This window comes from Notolabrus celidotus, chromosome 9 (genome assembly GCF_009762535.1).
Source record: "Notolabrus celidotus isolate fNotCel1 chromosome 9, fNotCel1.pri, whole genome shotgun sequence".
NCBI lineage: Eukaryota > Metazoa > Chordata > Actinopteri > Labriformes > Labridae > Notolabrus > Notolabrus celidotus.
In genome coordinates, this window is record NC_048280.1 from 31,919,932 (window position 1) to 31,940,266 (window position 20,335).

Genomic DNA, 20,335 nt, shown 5'->3' on the forward strand with positions numbered 1-20,335 from the left:
CAGCTGACCATCAAGATGATAGCAGAGGATCTCTCTGATGCAAACCACACAGGTGTCCATTCATCTGAACATTGTTAGTTTGCACTATTATTGGTCAAATACTTTGTAAGCTACCTGGGATGCAAACTAAACTCACAAAAAGTGATTTACAGGAATTTGTGCAAAGAGAGGACAACCACTACAAGGTAACATGACTTTCTATTTTTTATTGGGTTTTAAAAAGATTAAGATAGAGTGATATCACACATACTGTAGCCTATAAATACAGTAGAATCACACTCAATGCACAGATGGGGCTTGGCTATTTTTTTTTTATTTGTTTGTGTGTTTTGTTTTGTTCTTTTTTGGCAACATTTCAGTACTAGGGGTTAATTTAAAAAATATAAATTATCATAAGTACAGACACTAACCCTAATGGACAAGACAGAACTAAAGTATCATTTCAATTTCTAATAAAAAAGTACCATTAAATATTAAATATTCATGGTTGTATTGTGCTCTTGAGCTGAAAAGTGTCTTTTTAATTACTTGTATTAAACAGCTTTCTCCCATCCTTGCCAACGAACAATCAGTGTTCAATGGCAATGATAATTTAACAAAAATCAAATTGCATCTTTTACATATGTAAATTAGAGATCAAAATTAGAGAACGATTTATAAACAATTGATTTTTCCTGCAATAATGTAATCTTCCCTGCCCAACAGTTGGAGGATTTTATGTTGTGGCTATACTATGCTACTAGAACATTTTTTTTACAAAATAACTAAGGCATTTAAAAAATAATAATAATTTTGCAGAAAACACAATGATCAAAATTAGAGAACAACAATGACTATAGCATGGAAAAAGATGACAACTAGATTTTCTGAAGGCTACAGCAGTCAACAATTAGTAGGAAGTGCACAGGCCTTTGCTTCGAATGACTTCAGCACATCTGCGGCCACAGGACATCACTAGTCTCTCACACTGCCCTGGTGTGATTTTGGTCCACTCTTCTTCCAGTCTCTTCCACAATTTGGTGACTGTAGTGGGTTTCTTGGCCATAACTTTGTCGCCAAGGACTTTCCAGAGGTTTTCTATTGGGTTTAGATCAGGACTCTGGGCGGGCCATTTCATTATTTCAATGTTTTCAGTTTCAAGGAACTGCTTTACCAGTTTTACTGTGTGACAGGGAGCATTGTCCTGCATGAACACCGCCAGCTGATTGGGTGATGAGCGCAGGGAAGGAACCATATGTTATTGAAGAAGGTTCTGGTAAACATTTGCATTCACTCTGCCATGTAGCTGTGTAAGAGGCCCAACTCCTGCTGCAGAAAACATGCCCCAAACCATGGCAATTCCTCCTCCACCTTTCACTGACTTCTTTACACACTTTGGGTTCAGTCTTTCCCCATTTTGTCGAAGAACATAATGTTTCCCATCAGACCCAAATAAATTAAACTTGCTTTCATCACTGAAGTGAACTTTGGACCAGTTCTCCTCTGTCCACACAACATGCTCCTCAGCAAAGGTTAGTCTAGCCTTTTGATTCGTTCTGCTAATGAGAGGTTTGGTCACTGCAGAGTGGGCTTTCAGTCCAAATGCTCTTAAACGTTGAGACACTGTATGACGAGACAGATCCTTACCCTGTTCAGCGCTGAACTGGTGAGCAATTCCAGCTGCAGTGTTGAAATGAGATCCTCTGCATTATCTTGCATTTTTCTTTCGTGGACAACCAGACTTCTTGAGGGACTTTAATGAGTTTGTGACGTTGTAAAGATGCAATATTCTTAATAACTTGTCTTGCTATGGCTGATAGGGTCATCCCTTTGGCCTTCATCAGGACAACCTGCTGCTGGAGGGTTTCAGTCACATTAGAATGGCTCACCATCTTGCAGAGTCAGTGAAACTGGAAGTTAGGCTGCCAGTTAAATAAGGGTTGTCAGATAATCAAGGAAATTAGCACCAAGTGTCAGATTAACACCAATAACTGGGAGGTATCTGAAAGTGTTCTCTAATTTTGAAGTGTTCTTTTTCTACTATCTCACTTAAGGTTTTTATACTGTGCTTCAGAATATATTTAACTCTTGAAATATGTTTAAAATATTGCTCTTTTACTCCTGCTTGGATCATTTCAAATATGACTATGCAGTGACCTTGATATTTAGGAAATTGTAGACTGTTCTCTAATTTTGACCTCCAGTGTACATTCATACCTACATCATTAAAAATGTGCTTTCTTGTATCCAGCACCGTGCTGTTATTGAAGCCTGACAGCAAACAGGCATGGTGCACTTCATGTTCTGGCAGTGAACCCGTCTGCAAAGCCGTCCCCTTCCACCAGAGTGGGCTTCCTGTTGCACATGGGGCACAGTTTGTTACGTTCCTGTGAGGCTCTCATCCAGATGATCAGGTTCCAGCGCTGACCAGAGGAGATGGGTAAGGCCCCATGCATGTGCTGGCCCCGATGGAGAAGGCCCTCAGTCACCCTGTGTTCAACCTCTGAACACTCTGTCATACCTAAAGGCACCTGCAGGAAGCATCAACAACACACACTTTATAGCCAGGATGTAGCAATCTTTGTGTCTGGAAATTAGATTTCTGTTTTAAAAATTTTAAACAGTTATTCAATGTAAGGTTTCTACTTGGATGCATTTGGAGTCTTTTCAAAGTACCAGAAAAGCTCGTAATATTTGTATCAGCAGCTTTTCTGATCTGTGGAAACAGCAGTAAATACAGTTGCATGAATTCATTAATTAAAACTCTAACCACACGCTCACCTGTCTCATGTCACCAAAATAAAGGTTCCCCTCGCTGAAATCCTTCCCCAGGGAAACATTCAGGGTGACCTCTGCGTTGTCGTAGTGGTAGCTCAGGTCCAGGTCTTCATTCAGGTCGTATTTAACAATGAAGGCCTTGTGGCTGTCCAGACAGTTCCCCCCACAGTCTGGGTATAACAGGGAGGTCAGTGGACGTAGGTAGTGCTCACGAAGGGGGGTTATGAAGTCCTTATCGAAGCCCATTTCATCCAGGAGAATCTGAGGGGATAAAAATAAAAAGGACATGATGAATGAATGATTACATAGATGATTTAACGCTCTGACTTCAATGTGACAATAATCATTAAAACAACACTCATAGATGGCTTTAACAGTTATTTTCCTGACTCAAAGATTTTACTAAGGGCTCATTCTGGGCTAAAAGACAATTAAATGAAGATACTTTTCCTTTGTGGACCTGACTGAGAAACATCTGTATATTCAATTAATAGATTCTTATATTTCAAATGTCATTTCACAATAAAAATAAAAATGTAAGAGCTGTAATTGAGAGATGATTACAGGGTTGAGTGATGCTTTACCCCGTACTGGTTCATGGTGTTGGGTCTTCCTTTGGGGGCAGAGGACTTCTCAAAGTTCTCCAGCTCCTCCAACAGCTTCTCACAGAGGCTTTTTTCAAACACAGGGAAGCGATACACCCTCGCTGCTTCACAGGAACATGAGGTAAAGATCATTTATAAAACATTTCATACATCAATACGGTGTGGTGATAACATGGCACAACAAAATAACATTTAGGAATGAAAATCAACAGTGTTGTCAGTCACAAGTTGTGTTATAAACTGCAGCGAATACTACTTACAAATGATGTTTTAATTCTGATTTTAAGATAGTTAACATCTCTGAATTAAAGGCGAGTTTTGACTTCTTATTTGGACCATAGACACTGAGAGGAAATGAGAACACTTTCCAGCTCACCTGCCTCTTCCTCTACCAGACCTCGGAGACCTTCTTCACTTGGGTTTCTGCTTCGACAGTACTCAACAATTTGTTTGAACTTTGGTGTGAGGTAGGACTCCTGTGGAGAGGATGTTTTTAAAGCATAGTTTCAATGTCACCTTGTTCATGACATGATGTGCCCTGACTGATGATGTCATTACCTGAAGATGGTAGACATGAGGATGGAGAGGCTGGTACTCATATTTTATAGCAGCAGCTCTTTTAGCAGATGTCTCTCTTAGATGCCGTCTCCTGTCCACTTCCTGCAGAATCTAAGCAGAGCAGTAACACAGTTAAATAGTTGGTAGCATAAAATAATACCATGTGACATCACAACATTTAGTCCTAGAGACTGTATCTACCATATAAACTCCAGCTACATTCTCTCCTGTGTTCCACCACCCTTAAGGATCGCAGAGGTCTTCATCATGAAATCAACTACAGAGTCAAGTCATCTTTTCCTTCTTATTCAATCCATAATCTTAATATCACAAGATTTCATTCATTCTCTACATTTTTAGGGCTATAAAATAAAATATTTGATCATAGCTTTGTATGGAAATGAGGTCTAGAGGCCAATCACAGGACTAGAGTCTGATTCATGGGACAAACACCAAATAGAGTCTCTGCATGTTCAATTCTGTCGGAGAGAGAGAGGAAGACACCAAATAACAGCTGCCGGGCAGAACTGGTACGTTTCTCAACACTTTTAAACATTCACAAACAAGTGCCAACGTTCTGGGCACACCTGAACCTGAGACCAACAGACTCACTGCAGTTCAAAGCTCTGAAATCCCAAGACCTAACCTTGACGACAGTCCCCTCAGTCAGCTGATGGTGAAGCTAACCACCCAGGCTCCGATCAGCACTGAGTCTCAAACACCAAACAGACTAAAACAAATCAAAAGAACTTTAACTGTAACACTGGACCACTCTCTAAATGCTCTAAATGAACCAATATCGTCCTTTAATCGTATCGATAACCAATCGTGATACAAATCGAATCGTTGTTAAAAAGAATCGTTACACCCCTAGGCTTTAGTCTGATCAACTGTGTTAGACTATTTTATCTACCTGTGTTATACACAAGGGGCAATCTCCGGTCTCAAACGATGAAGCCCATGTGGAAGTGTTATAAACTGCAATACATCGAGAGTCCGCTTGAGGCTGGCTGCAGAAACACCAGAAACCACATAGACATGAATGGGAAAAAGACAATCTTTGCAGCATTAATAAACATGTTTACAGCCTGGTTCAAAAAAACGGCTTGGCCCTACGAAGCTAATGTTTCTATCAGCACACACTGTACAGGGGGTGGATTTTTTTCTAACATGACGGTTCAGAAGATATTAAGATTACCAGTTTTGCCCAAATAAGGACATGACTGATGTGACTCCCGGTCGGGAACACATAGCTATTAGCTAGGAGGTTCATACTACGTTAGGGCTGAATGATATATCGTTATCATATCATTATCGCGATACGAACATTCAAGATATTAATTTCGCAAAATCAACGATATCAACGAGATTTTCCCGCTTGCCCTGCATGTTCAACTAAGGCCAGCCAACCACAAACCTCATTTCATGCTTGCAGTTGATTGACAGCTGAAGCCAGCCAATGACAAACATCAGAGGGAGAGCGCGAGTGAGATGGAGACACACACTCACACATACGCTACACACAGCTGGAAACAGAAAAAAAAAACTTAAGAAACATTTTTCAGAAAATGGTTCGGACGCTGGACAGGCGTTACAAAATACCATCCCGAACACATTTTAATCAAGTGGCCATTCCCAAACTCTACAATGAATGTAAAATGAAAGTTGAATCCGAGCTCCGTGAAATCGATCATTTTGCCACAACCACGGACCTGTGGTCAGCCGGACGACCGAACCTTACATCCGTTTAACAGCTCATTTTACAACAACAAAGACCCGATGTCTGCAGACGCCCTTCTTCCCTGCATGGGGAGCATACTGGGATATTATAGCACATGAGATGAGAGGTGCATTAGTGGACTGGGATTTGAAGGAGGAGTAACAGGTTTGCGTGACCACCGATAACGCATCCAACATGATAAAGGCTTTGGAGGTGAATGGCTGGACGCGGCTTCAGTGCTTTGGACACAGGCTTTACCTGGCGATAGGTACATTTTACTATGTGTATTGATAACTTTGTTTAGAAGAGGGAGCGAGAGAGAGAGAGACTGTGTGTGTGTGTGTGTGAGAGAGAGAATTCTGAAAAATGCTTAGTTTTCACTGAACCCATAGTCATATCGTCTCATATTGATATCGAGATATCTGGCATGAATATCGAGATATGAAATTTTTTCCATATCGTTCAGCCCTACACTACGTCACACTCTGCCTGGTTGAGTTCCACATTTCCAATATGGCTGCTGCCGTCGATTGGCTTCAAAACAGCTCTCAGGAACAGATGGGTGACGTCACGAATACTACGTCCATTAATTATACAGTCTATGGTTAAACTGTATGTAGATTAACTGTGTACTATTCAACTGTGTTGTAGTAATTAACTGTGTATATTTCAACTTTGTTATTGACTTATTATATATAGAAACATTATATTGAAATGTAAAAAATGAAATGTTAGTGTAATTGATGACAATGCATTATTATAATTATTGTATTTGTTTTTTTACTCAGCTTTGGCAATAAATAAACTGTTCATGACAAAGCAATCTGAACTGAACTGTTACAGAGGTCAAGAATAAGAAAACACGACTAAATGTGACAACAAAAAATAAAAGACAGAACAAAGTCAAATGATACAACTATTCTGTGAAATGTGTTTTGTGAAAAGTCGTTATGTTTTGCCCTTCTGGGCCACCGTAGTTGTGTTATGGTTCACAGATGTTGTATATACACACATTCTGTTCTTACCTTGGTAAGCACGTCCTCATACTGTTGTTCTGTAACACAACCCAGCCTCCTCAGTGTCTACGCAGCAATAGAAACACACACTTGTTAATCGACTTGTTAATCATTAAAACTGTCTCTTAAAATGAAAACAAATCCACTCACTGCTTCATAGTCCGATCTGAACTGCTTCTCGGATACAAAGCTGACATGGAGCTTGTAGTCCTTCACAAAAATATTATCTGTGGTAAAACAGTCACACACATAAAACTGACACGTTCCGTCTTTCTCGTCTGTCATCGTAATCCCTTTAAAGATACGAACTATACTAAACACACAGCACGGCGTTTGATATGCAGCCAGTGAGGAAGTTCACTGAAGAACTACAGATTGACTCACTTTAACCAATCACAGAGCAGTCTGATAGGACTCTTAGCACTTCCGGTTCGAAGCCTTCAAAATAAAAGTCATCTTTACGGCTCTATCATTTTCAGAGGTAATCCCAGCTAGCAGGGAATGGCTAACATTGGCTAACCTTCCCTCTAAATCCTCATAAGATTTGAGTGTAATATTTAAAGAACATCTTAAGGATGTTTATCGATTTAGATAATGTTCCTTTTTTGTAAACTATTAATGAAATAATAACATTTTGTCTTTAACATTCAGATGATGTTTTGATAATATTCTTTTGGTAACAGACAATGTTTTGAGTTTAATATTCAAAGAACATCTTAAGGATGTTTATTGGTTTAAAAATGTCCCTTTTTTAACTATTAATGACAGAAGAACAGTTTTCTTTAAAATTCAGATGATTTTTTGATAATATTCTTCAGGTAACAGACAATGTTTTGAGTTTAATATTCAAAGAACATCTTAAAGATGTTTATCGATTTGAATAATGTTCATCATTGAAGATCCAGTGCTTGGGAAAAGGGAGTGAGTTGTTATTTTTTGTCTCTGAATGTCTCATGTTGCTATTGTTGCTGTTGTTCTCAACATAAATGTTTGTTGTGAGCATATTTGAAAAATTAGAAAGACTTTAATACGATAAGAGAGATAAGATAGTTCCTTACTCGTCCCACAATGGAGAAATCAAGTGTCACAGTAACAAAGTAGACAGTGCAAAAAAGAAAAAATATATAAACAAAACAAGAGCCTATAAAGTAACAAGTATTAGAAAGATATTAGCAATTAAAATTAAAAATAAAATTAAAGAGGTAAAAAATATGCATATCTTACACAAATATATATATATATATATATATATATATATATATATATATATATATATATATATATATATATATATATATATATATATATATATTATAAAACAACGACTCATAATTAGTTACAACATTATTCATTATAAGAATAATCTTAATCCATCTGTTTCTGACACAATACATATTCGATTTTGAGTAAATACCATATTCACTGTAGCACGTGAAGAAATAATCAGCCCTCCTTCAGTTGCTTTATAAACAAGTTTTATACAGTCTATGGTTTCTCCCTGATTAAGCTGTTGCAGAGCGTTTGACCTTATCGGCCACCGTAGTGTTTGATAAGCGAAGCAGCTGCGTAGCGCGTCATCAGAGGGCTACCTGTCTGACGGGTCTGACGTGGAGTCAGAGTGGGGAAGGATTTCTCTTATGGATGATAATGCATCCTCTGTCCTCGTTTGTTTGCGTTTCTTTATAGGTGGAGGACTCGAGGAGACCTTTGGATGAGTCGAGAGGAAGTCCTGTCTTAGTTTTGCACTCCAAACAATCAGCTGATCTCTGATACTGGTTTATTCTACAACTTCAGTCAAATGTCGCTCCCTTAAAACACACTTGGCTCAGGTGTAAGGGTGATAATACGGAAGTATCACATGTATTGTTCTTTATTTATTTATTTATTTATGAGGGGCAGAGGAAGGACACTGCAGCCGTGTGCCAAATGCTAACACAGAGTTAGCTCAAAGCGTTGCAGAATATTTACCAGCTCAGAAAAGTTAGGAGAGAATCATTTATGCATTGTGTAAAAGTAAAGCTTGACCCAATGCATTGAACCTAGCTGCTCACCACTGTAGCACTCTTTGTAATATTATACTGCTGTAATAATCATATCTTTGCCATCATGAGCTTTAAAGTTACTGTGGGTTTCACAGTACTGTATACTCTACTGGATATGGTCGTCACCACTGTCCTGTACACACATGGATCACAATTCAACTCATTCAAAGAGGATGCACTGAACTTTAACATCCTGCAGTCAGCTCTGGACCTCTGGGGCACAGTCCTGGTGAGAGCCTCCCTCCTCCTGGGAGCCTCTGTTGGGGTGTCACTGAACAGAGGAGACGGCCCTCCCAGAGTAGCCAAACTCACCTCCCTCATTCTCTTCATCTGCCTCATCGTCATCACTTACACTTTGGCAAAGATGCTGATGTTGATCGAGCTGGGGCCGTTGATGCGCCAGCCCTGGTTCCTGAGTCTGGTGTGTTGGACTTGCTCCTCCTGCCTGGGTGTCATGCTGCTCTGGAGGCTGCTAGGGAAAGCGTCCCACTTATCATCAGGCCACCTCAGGAGAGGTCGCAGGAGAGAGGAAGAAACTTCGGATGATACAGAAAAGCTTGTGGAAACAGCCGGTGAGGAGGAGCAAGAGGTGGATTATGAGACAAGAAAGAGGAGGGAGGAAGGGAAAGAGGAGAAGGAAAAGACAAGCACTGAGGCAACATTGAGACGTCTCCTGGCATACTGCAAGAAGGATGGTGGGCTTCTCTCTGTAGCGGTCCTGTTCCTGCTCATCTCTGCTGTTTGTGAGTGTCCTTTACGAAGTCATATAAACCACTGTCACAGTTTGGTCTGCTTTAAAGGAGTGCAACAGTCTTAAATAATAACCAGCCTAACTATGAAAGTTATGTTTAAATACTGAGTAGGTTATGACTGTTTAGATTATTCCAGATTACACAGCCGGTTCAGCTTTTGTTATAATAAAACACAACTGAATGCAAGAATCACCAAACTGTAATGTCAAAAAGAAAGAAATGTTGTAAATTAGTACGCAGCTGACCAGGGACCATGCCTGACAGTGATTTCATGCAGTGTTTTTCAGGACACATGTCATGGCTGGAGAAACAAGGAGGAGGACCTATGTGCAGATTTAAATATAAAGGATTTAATAAAGTAAAACTGAGAATAAACTAAACTTACTTCAAACAAAAAAAACTCTGCAGGAATCTCAGAATCACACTTGACATGACACATCATAACGCATCACACACACAATGAACCAACACAGGAGGGAGGAAACCCTGGGGCTACTTTCAAAACTGCCTACTATACAAGCAGTGTGAACTGATTTGGACAAAAGTCAGTATTCAGCCAATCATAAAGGAGGGAAAACACAGGAAGTAAAACAGAACCACAAACAAGATGCATCATTCATTAACCGAACAGTTATTAGTTTGATGATGAAATGATCTATGAATATATTTATAAAGTGAGTAAAGTCTGTTCAGAGTGGTTTGTGTATGTTAACAGAAAATATCCAAACCAAGAAGATGAAGTAAATTCAACAAAAGACAAACAGAAGCAGCAAATCTCTACAACTGTAATATTTCAAAGTGTTAAAATAATAGACATTGTGTTTTATGTTGAACAGCTGCTGTGCTCAAAAGTTTAATTTAGCTTCTCTCAAAGATCAAGGTTTGAACAACGCTCTAGATGTTGTTAATGTTGTGCGTTGTGCTGTGGCCCTTACAGTCTGTTTCTGAACCCTGCAGGTGAAGCCTTCATACCGTACTACTATGGGAAAGCAATAGACAGCATTGTTGTTCACCAGAGCATGGAGCACTTCGCTAAGCCAGCCATCACACTGACAGTACTGGCCATCGCAAGGTGAGGATCCAGAGGTCCCAGTGGTGAACTCTGCAGGGAGTTTATAGTTGTGTGTGTGTGTGTGTGTATTTATATTATCATCCACCCACCTGTCATCCATCAATACATCCATCCATCCATCCATCCATCCATCCATCCATCCATCCATCTATCTATCTATCTATCTATCTATCTATCTATCTATCTATCTATCTATCTATCTATCTATCTATCTATCTATCTATCTATCTATCTATCTATCTATCTATCTGTCTGTCTGTCTGTCTGTCTGTCTGTCTATCTATCACCCATCATCCATCCACCCATCCATTATCCATTCATCCATCCATCCATCCACCCATCCATCCATCCATCCATCCAACTATCCATCCATTATCCATTCATCCATCCGTCCATCCATCCATCCATCAATCCACACATCCATCCGTCCATCCATCCATCCATCCATCCATCCATCCATCCATCCATCCATCCATCCATCAATCCATCCATCCATCCATCCATCCATCCATCCATCCATCCATCCATCCATCAATCCACACATCCATCCGTCCATCCATCCATCCATCCATCCATCCATCCATCCATCCATCAATCCACACATCCATCCATCCATCCATCCATCCATCCATCCATCCATCCATCCATCCATCAATCCACACATCCATCCATCCGTCCATCCATCCATCCATCCATCCATCCATCCATCCATCCATCCATCCATCCATCCATCCATCCATCCATCCATCCATCCACACATCCATCCATCCATCCATCCATCCATCAATCCACACATCCATCCACCCATCAATCCACACATCCATCCACCCATCAATCCACACATCAATCCATCCATCATCCATCCACCCATCCATCCATCCATCCATCCACCCATCCACCCACCCATCCATCCATCCATCCATCCACCCATCCATCCATCCATCCATCCATCCATCCATCCATCCATCCATCCATCCATCCATCCATCCATCCATCCATCCATCCATCCATCCATCCATCCATCCATCCATCCATCCATCCATCCATCCTTCCTTCCATCAATCCACACATCCATCCATCCATCCAGACATCTATCTGTCTATCCATCTATACATTCATCTATCTTTGTATATAATGCCACTGCTATACAACCCAAAGTAAAGACTGGGTGAATGAATATTGTGATGAGAAGAATCTAGGATGTTGGATGTGTCATATTTGTCAAAACAGAGAAAAACAAGACATGAATGTTAAATAAGTTGATCCTCTCCTCAGCTCACTTGCAGTGGGAGTACGCGGAGGAGTCTTCACCCTGACCTTTGCAAGATTAAACCTTCGTCTAAGGAACCATCTGTTCAGAACTTTGATGAAGCAGGAAATCGCTTTTTTTGATGAAAACCACACAGGTGGGCGATATGAGAACACTCTTCATCTCTCCTTCCCTTCATCCATATAATGAGTGCTTCTCTAATAAGTAAATCTCATCTTTTTATGTGCTCACACCTGCAGGTGACATCATTTCACGTCTGTCAGCTGACACCATCCAGGTGAGTGATCTGATCTCCCAAAATGTCAATGTGTTTTTACGGAGCAGCATCAAGGGCGCTGGCTTCTTAATGTTCATGTGTTGGATGTCCTGGAGGCTCACTCTGGTGGCTGTCATGGGATTCCCTTTCATCGCACTCATCTCCCAACTGTATGGCAATTACTACAAGGTAAACTAGCTTTGTGCCTCTGGTGATTATTCAGCTTGGAGACAGAATTGTTACAGCTTTGTTTTTTTCATTTTTCCCAAGAAATTGACCAAAGATGTGCAGACAACCCTCGCGGAAGCCAATCAGGTGGCAGAAGAAACCATCTCGGCCATGAGGACCGTGCGAAGCTTTGCCAATGAGTGTGGGGAGGCGGAGAACTACTACGCCAAGCTGTTAGACATGTTTCAGCTCAACAAAAAACAAGCCCTGGCCTATGCTTGCTACATGTGGTCCAGCTGTGTAGGTATACTACCCTGACCCCAGCCCTGAATCCCTGCGTATCACAGTGTGGTAACAGTCTGTGTGTTTGTGTCTTTCAGATCTCAGAGCTTGCTTTAGAGGTTGCTGTTCTCTGTTATGGAGGTCACCTTGTAGTAACCGGTCAGATGAGTAGCAGTGCCTTAATATCTTTTTTCATATATATGCTTGACCTGGGAGAGTGTCTGGAGGTATTTCATCAGTTTCATTATCTTACAGAGTGTATGAAAACGATTCGAAGACAACACTCCTCTTAACCTACGTCTGTTTTGGTCTGTCTTACAGAGTATTGCATCAGTGTACTCAGGACTCATGCAAGGAGTTGGAGCTGCTGAGAAGGTTTTTGAGTACTTGGACAGAACACCTAAACACCCTTCTGATGGCACAGAGGTCCTGGACACATACTCAGGCCTGGTTGAGTTCAAAGACATCACATTTGCGTACCCAACACGCCCTGAGACTGAAATTCTTAAGGTTTGTTCTGAAGAATGTTACCGCCACATTGTGTTTAGTAAATTCAACAAAACCAGGATATATTTTTGGTTTTCAAAGGAGATTGAGCAAAGCAGCCACACAACACTGTTATCATCCACATAAATTAACCTGGTGTAATTGAATGTGCTTTCTAATATAGGGGGCAGAGTTACCTACGTACGATCATTCACAAACATGAACAAGTCTACCAGCAGCAGATCCTCATGTCTTACAAACTCAGAATGAACTATGATATGAAGATATGAAGCTTTGAGGCGGTATGATGACATTAAAAACATGATTGAAAGTGATACACACGCATATTTTTATAACGAATAAGAGCAACAACTGCTGTGCTCCAGTGCTAGTCTAGTCCAGTCCGTGCTGGAGGAGGATGTCAGGAAAAGATAAGATAATAAAATTCTGTATTGATCCCCATGGGGAAATTTGGTTGTTGCAGAAACACAGACACAATAGCAAGAGTAGTACAAAATAGAGCACAAATAAAGAAAAAAAAAAAAAAAAAAAAAAAAAAAGATCCAAAAAAAAAAATAAAATTAAATAGAAAAATTTAATAAATACAAAAAATAACATTAAATAAAAAAATACATTTGAAAATACAAAAAGATAAAAATAAAAACAAACGAATAAATTGAAAAAATATGAAAATAAAATTTCATAAATACAAAAAATACAAGATACAAATTGTATTAAATCAATTAAAAATAAAATGAAACACCAACAAATAAAAAGTAATTAATTAATTTAAAAAATTTAAAAAATAGAATTAGATAAATTAATTTAAAAACATACAAAAAATGAAAAAGAGGAAAATATATATATCAAAAAAAGAAGAATATAATTTAAAGGTATATCACTTATTTCGTGGGTTGAGTTGACCAAATTTTTTATGTCAAATAAATGAATAATAACATCCATATCAGAAAAAGAACTTTTTTTAAGCACAAATCCAACCAAATTGACAAAAAGATAAGCAGGTACACATGGAATATTTCACACAACCAAATACACATGCAGACCATAGACTGTAAATAAAAATGGACAGCGTTGCTCTGCCTCTTCCCGTTGTACAGTTCTGAAGCCAAAAAATCCCTTTCCTGGGTGCAGCCATTGTGCAGCCAGAGCCTGTGAAGCCTTTGTAATAAGCTCTGGGGAAGGGCTGTGTGCCCTTTGAAGTTTCGTTCTACGGCGGCTGTGAATCAAAGGAAACCCGGAAGTAAAACCCTGTTTTTTAAACTCTAATAACTAACGAAAAAGAAACTTTTCGGAAAAAAGAGGCCTTGGACACAAAACACTCAAATACTAACTACATATCACCACAGCATACGGATGTGAGAAACATTCGTACGACGTGTATTTATTATTTAAAGTTTGACTGCTCCCCCATTCAAATGAATGGGGGAGACGGATTTTTTGACCTATACTGCAGCCAGCCACCAGGAGGCAGTCACACTGCTGAAAGCCTCACCACCAGGGCCGTATCCGGCACGCTTGATACAGACAGGCTCACACACACACAGACACAGACCTGCCTGCACAACAGTCATTGCCGCCAGCACCGATGTATTAGTTGAAATAAGATGAACAAAATGCTTACAGGTAATAAATACACCTGGATTTATTTTTACTATCAGTTAACGGATGTTGATCACGTTGAAGCAACATTATGAAGTGCAACTTAAGTTAAACTAATTTATATATGTCGTCCAACAGGGAGGAAGATAGAAAAGAAAAGACAAAGAATCAAAGATAACCTTTAATGTGCGATGCTGTATACCCGTTTAATAACTTCAGGAATTCAGGAAGTAGATTCAAAAACTGTGTAGAGAAAGCTGCTTTTAGAGCTGACCGTTTATAGTCTTATTCTGTAAATACTGCAATTGATTTCATAATGATAGCAGCTGGTGTACTTTAATGGAATTTTATTTACAGGAAGTGTCGTTCACCCTCCAGCCCGGGGAGGTGACAGCCATCGTGGGACCTTCAGGCAGTGGAAAAAGCTCCTGTGCAAATCTGCTGGAGAACTTCTACCTTCCTCAACAAGGCCAAGTGCTGCTGGATGGAAAGCCTGTTCACATTTTCCAGCATGACTATCTCCACTCTCAGGTCAGTCTGCAGTTACTCTTATTGATTATTGAAGGCCTTATTCTTTTTGTTGATTTGGTGCTTGTAGGTATCTGAAAGCAGTGTTAGCAACTAAATCAACTTCTTTCAGATATATCTTCACACATACCTACACTATCAGTGCTGCTCTGATCAATCTGTCACACTATAATGAATCCATCTTTTCTCCATTGTTTGTTTTTGTTCTGCAGGTAGCTCTGATTGGCCAGGAGCCTGTGCTGTTTGCCCGTACAGTGAAGGAGAACATCACCTATGGCCTGATGGACATGACGATGGAAGCTGTCGTGGAGGCTGCAATCAAAGCTAATGCTCATGACTTCATCACCTCCTTCCCTGAAGGCTATGAGACAGGTTAATACTTTTTCTACAAAATAATGTATAGTGTGTGTAATTGAACAGTTATGGATGCACGAGTAATAGAATCAGGAGATAAGATAGCACCCCCAGTCAGGGTTACCAGCTGGAGAGAAGTAAAGAAAGTCAGAATACCTCAGTGCAGAAATACTCTGATTCAAGTAATCCTGCTGGTAAATGTGGGGCTTTATTTGAATGAGGTATCTTCATGTTATATCTCATTTATAGATAAAGATAAAGTTGAAATATATATTTAGAACATATGAGAGGAAAGTCTTAATCTAAAGTTGTCAGTTTTGAAGCTATCGTCTGTCCCATTCTGTTTGTTCTGGTGTTCACTGTTTTTGTTTGTGATTTCTCCTGCATGCTATCCTACTCTCTACACGTTTCCGGTCTCCTTTCCACATTCAAGTATCCAAATAATGTCAGATTTACCTAGAAAGGGGCGGCGATGGCCAAACGGTCTAGTCCATTTTCTGCATGTCTTCCTCCTCTTCTTGCTCCCCACATTTCCTGTCTCTTTTCAGCCGTCCTGTCAATTAAGGCAAAACTTGCCAAATATATATTTAAAAAACATTGACCCTGGAAATGATTTAAAAGCCACTGACTAGGCCCTGACTGCTGGATTACTGTCCACTGTGATACATAGAGATAAAAGGCCCTGTCTTACACACAGGGCAAAGTCGTACCAGGTGGAGAAAATGTCCAGTTCCCCCTTTTTTTTTCCCATGAGGCAATTGTCATTTAGCGAAGCGGACGTAACTGCTATCCAAACATCACCAAGCTATAAACAGTGGACTAAAGGAAGCAGAAAAGTTACATTAACAAGAAAAGGCCAAGTCTGTTTAAGAATTATGGTGCAAGTCTGTCATGTAAACAGCACTATATCTACTTCCTGGTCTCCAAAGGGAACGGGAGATGATGCTCTGATTGGTTTGATTCTTGTTATGCACAAAACACACCAATAAAAAATGACAACACAACATTCACCTTACGTGTGTGCAGTTTAACACATAAAACAGCCAGTCAGGCCGTGATGTCTTTATTCTATGCACGTCAGAGCGTGTACTCTATCGCCCATAGTCATCCAGCTGTGTGATTGCTCCTTCTTCTGCAGTTGTCGGAGAGAAAGGGACCCACCTGTCAGGAGGGCAGAAGCAAAGGGTGGCCATCGCAAGAGCGCTCATTCGTAACCCTCGTGTTCTCATACTTGATGAGGCAACCAGCGCCCTGGATGCAGAAAGCGAGCACATTGTACGTAAAGCTTTTTCTGTATTTACTTACAAGAAGCAGACAATGATTCAGTCATATAACCCGACCATACAGTACTCTTAATCAGGGGACTTTTTAATGCATGTGTAGATTTGTCTCAGGCATCTTTTGTTCATCTCTACAGGTCCTGGAGAACCTGAACAGATCGATGCAGGAGTGCACAGTCCTGGTGATTGCTCATCGGCTCAGTACATTGGAAAAAGCAGACAATATAATTGTGATCGACAAAGGCCACGTGGCTGAGCAGGGATCTCACAATCAGCTGATGGCGAGCAGGGGGCTTTATCACAAGCTGGTGCAGAGGCAGATCCTGGGAATTGACACGAGTTTGGAGGTCCAAGGCGCTTCTGAAAAACATTGCAGGGAGTCTGATAGCACGAGGCGCAAGAGACGACAAAGCAGCAGTGCGAGTGAGTCTGAGCTCAATATGCGCTACTGAGACGCAGGATGCTGGAATCAGATTGAGATTCTCAGTGTTCTTCAGTGTCGACAGCAGATTTGGATGTTATAGGATTGAGATTAAATACACTGTAGAAAAAATGTATGAAGATATCTTAGTGCATTAAAATCTTACCCAATTTCATGCAAATCATTGGAAAAGTCCTTAAAAGCATGAAGACCTGAGACTACTTAATACACTAGATGTACAAAAACCAAAAAGGTGTCCTCTGAAGACGCCCCTAACGTAGCTGCAGTGTGCTCACACTTTGATTCTCGATCAAACGTTTGAATGTTTGCTTTATTTGAATAGCTTTATATCCCTTTCTAGGTGTTGTGGGTTTGTGTTTCTGTGTTTGCATTCTTCATTTAATACCTCATCAAACTCCAGAAATGACAAATTGTCGTTCACATTTTTTGCTTTTATATTGATTTTACAGAATCATGTTTGGTTTTCTGTAGGCTGTTTATTGCACTGTATCTCATGGTTTTAAGTTATTAAGATATTTGCCTTTGTCTGTTAAACTGAACACACTTTAAAAATCTAGTGAAGATACATCAAAGCTAAACCACTACAGATAAGTACTGTAACTTTTATAAATCACTGGTAATGAAAAACATGTAACAAACTCTGTGGAAGTATTCTCTCTGTTGGCCTTTAAAGATTAAACATACGGTGGCCCTGAAGTGCAAATCATAACTGCATATCAGAAAACACTACAGCAAATCAGATAACGCAACGGCAATTAAAAAAACACAACGGCAAATTAAAAAGCAACGGCATTAACCAAACTGGAAGAAGAAGGTACCCTCCAGGGACATGACTCGTCACTGATTGGACTGAGTGTACCTACTTCTTCTGGTGCCGTTGTGATTTCTGATTTGCCGTTGTGTTTTCTGTTTTGCCGTTGTGTTTTCTCATTTGCCTTCGTGTTTTTTGATTTGCCGTTATGTTTTCTGTTTTGCCGTTGTGTTTTCTCATTTGCCTTCGTGTTTTTTGATTTGCCGTTGTGTTTTCTAAATGTGCCTCTGTGTTTTCTGATTTGCTGTTGTGATTTGCACTTCAGGGCCACCGTACAAACATGTTGGATTACATCCAAATGCTGCAAATGTTGTCCTTTTTATTTTAGTCAATGCAGATGCATGGTCCATAATGTTAATTTTCTTGTCTTGTTTTTTAATCCTGATTACTTCCTTTTATGGTTGACTTCATTTCCGGTTTTGGGTTCATGGGTGTGGTGTACCTTTTATCTACCTGTTCAGTTGTGTGGCGGGAGGCATACAAAGGGAGTGAGTTGGTTTGAATATTTATTCCTGATTGTCATCGTCATTACTATCGTTTATTTAGATCTTTTTTGGTATTGAATTATTTTGAGTCTTTTGTTAATAAATAGAAAAACCTTTCATTGACTTATATTTTGCTTTTTGCAAGACGTGCCACTTACATGAGCTCAGCAGCACTTTTCAATCTTAGCCTCTTCAGCAGACATGGATGTTGTGGCAGATTTGAAGTATTTTGAAGCACATGGGTACAATGACCTTTCTAGTCTTATCTATTCTTTTGTTCCACTTTCATTAGACGGTAACCATGTTTATTACCCGGCTTTCTTATTAGTCTCCTGGCTGTGTAAGATGCTTGATTCTGATTGGTCAAAACCCCTTGATGACGGCTATTAATGATTGTCATGACTTCTGATAACACAGCTTCGTCTTTTATATTGAAGGGTAGAGATCAGACCTGCGTTTAGGTCTACATCATGATAGTGAGTGACGACCAGAATATCTAAGATAATAAACTTGACTGACTTGTCATGATGTAGAGACAATTATCAGAGGTTTAGAGATGCAAAAGGAAGTTTATTTTAGTCAGAAGACAGGTTAGATAACGTGTTTGTTACTGTGAAACTAAAGTTCATATGTAGGGAAATAAATGTTAAGTGAACGAGTGGTTTAGTGGTAGGTTCAACACTTTCACTCTCCATATCACAATCTCATGTAGGGCTGAGCATCCAAAAAAGTCTGGTCCTAAAACCCTGAAAAGCCTTGTTACCATCAGGTTCGGCAATGTATTTATGTACCTCACAGAAACAGGGTGGATCCAGATAGTTTAGAACTCAAAAGTTTTATGTTATTTATCTTTATTTAATTGAGTGTCGATCACTGGGGTGGTCTACACTCCAACATAGTACATGGCGGTAATGCATTTTAACACTCCTTGCCACCTATCATAGATCAAGAAGAAGAAGGAGAGGAGAAGCCTCTGAAGTCCCTAAAATAAATATTTTTTATCTTGTGCTTACAGATAATACCTAATGCGCACAATATAAAATATTTACTGTTTGAGAACTCAGCGGCTCCTTGTATGTTAAAGCCACAAAAGAGGGATAAACGAAACCAGCTCTCACACGAGAGCCTGCTCTCAAGAGCCAGCTCTTAGATCAGAGTCGTTCACGACACACCGCTAAGCCTGATTATCCCCTGACACTTTTATATGTATAAAGAAGAAAAAGGACTCAGTTTCACGTATTTTGTTCCTGCATGTCTAAATTATTTTCATTTTAGAAATAGCATAATATATTAGACAGTAAAATGTGCTCTGGATGCACTTCTATTGGTCTTACTGTTGAAAAATACTCCTTGATGCATACAGTTAATTAATTGTTTAAAAGTGCACTGTGGGTTCCTCTGTGTTGGATTAAATGCACAAGGGTGCCCTTTGATGACCCTCCAGTCAATTAAAGGTAAAACAAAATCTCTTTTTGTTGCCTATGTAGTTTTTTATGATATTACATTTTAATTAAGTAATGTAATGAAGAATATAGAAATCTAAAGTATTGCGTTTTCCTCTTTGATGATTCAATTTCCCCCTAGCGGCAACCTCCGGTCTCAAACGATGAAGCCCATGCAGAAGTGTTATAAACTGCAATACATCGAGAATCCGCCTGATGCCGGCTGCAGAAAGACCAGAAACCACATACACATGAATGGGAAAAAGACGATCTTTGCAGCATTCATAAACATGTTTACAGCCTGGTCCAAAAAATGGCTTGGCCTATGAAGCTAATCTCTCTATCAGCACACATTGTACGGGGATGAATTTTTTTCGAACGTGACGGTG

At 39.8% G+C, this 20,335-nt stretch overlaps 2 protein-coding genes across 3 annotated transcripts; one reads left to right on the plus strand and one right to left on the minus strand.

Annotated features, from left to right (window-relative positions):
• Window positions 1-186: 186 nt before the first annotated feature.
• ogfod2 (2-oxoglutarate and iron-dependent oxygenase domain containing 2) lies at window positions 187-7,010 on the minus strand. 2 transcript variants are annotated; one of them, XM_034692547.1, is made up of 7 exons: window positions 6,807-7,010; window positions 6,666-6,722; window positions 3,921-4,031; window positions 3,739-3,838; window positions 3,342-3,463; window positions 2,761-3,018; window positions 187-2,510 (listed from the first exon to the last, which is right to left on the minus strand). In XM_034692547.1, the coding sequence occupies exons 1-7, from the start codon at window positions 6,939-6,941 to the stop codon at window positions 2,277-2,279; spliced, it is 1,017 nt and encodes a 338-aa protein (XP_034548438.1). In that variant the 5' UTR covers window positions 6,942-7,010; the 3' UTR covers window positions 187-2,276. The 2 variants fall into 2 exon arrangements, with proteins under 2 accessions (XP_034548438.1, XP_034548437.1); XM_034692546.1 differs by having other exon boundaries at window positions 1,782-2,510; window positions 3,342-3,466; window positions 6,807-6,993.
• Window positions 7,011-8,210: 1,200 nt separating this feature from the next.
• abcb9 (ATP-binding cassette, sub-family B (MDR/TAP), member 9) lies at window positions 8,211-18,627 on the plus strand. The gene is made up of 11 exons (XM_034692545.1): window positions 8,211-9,441; window positions 10,408-10,522; window positions 11,798-11,928; window positions 12,032-12,237; window positions 12,319-12,516; window positions 12,597-12,725; window positions 12,820-13,008; window positions 14,962-15,135; window positions 15,345-15,504; window positions 16,625-16,761; window positions 16,904-18,627. The coding sequence occupies exons 1-11, from the start codon at window positions 8,763-8,765 to the stop codon at window positions 17,216-17,218; spliced, it is 2,433 nt and encodes an 810-aa protein (XP_034548436.1). The 5' UTR covers window positions 8,211-8,762; the 3' UTR covers window positions 17,219-18,627.
• Window positions 18,628-20,335: the final 1,708 nt, after the last annotated feature.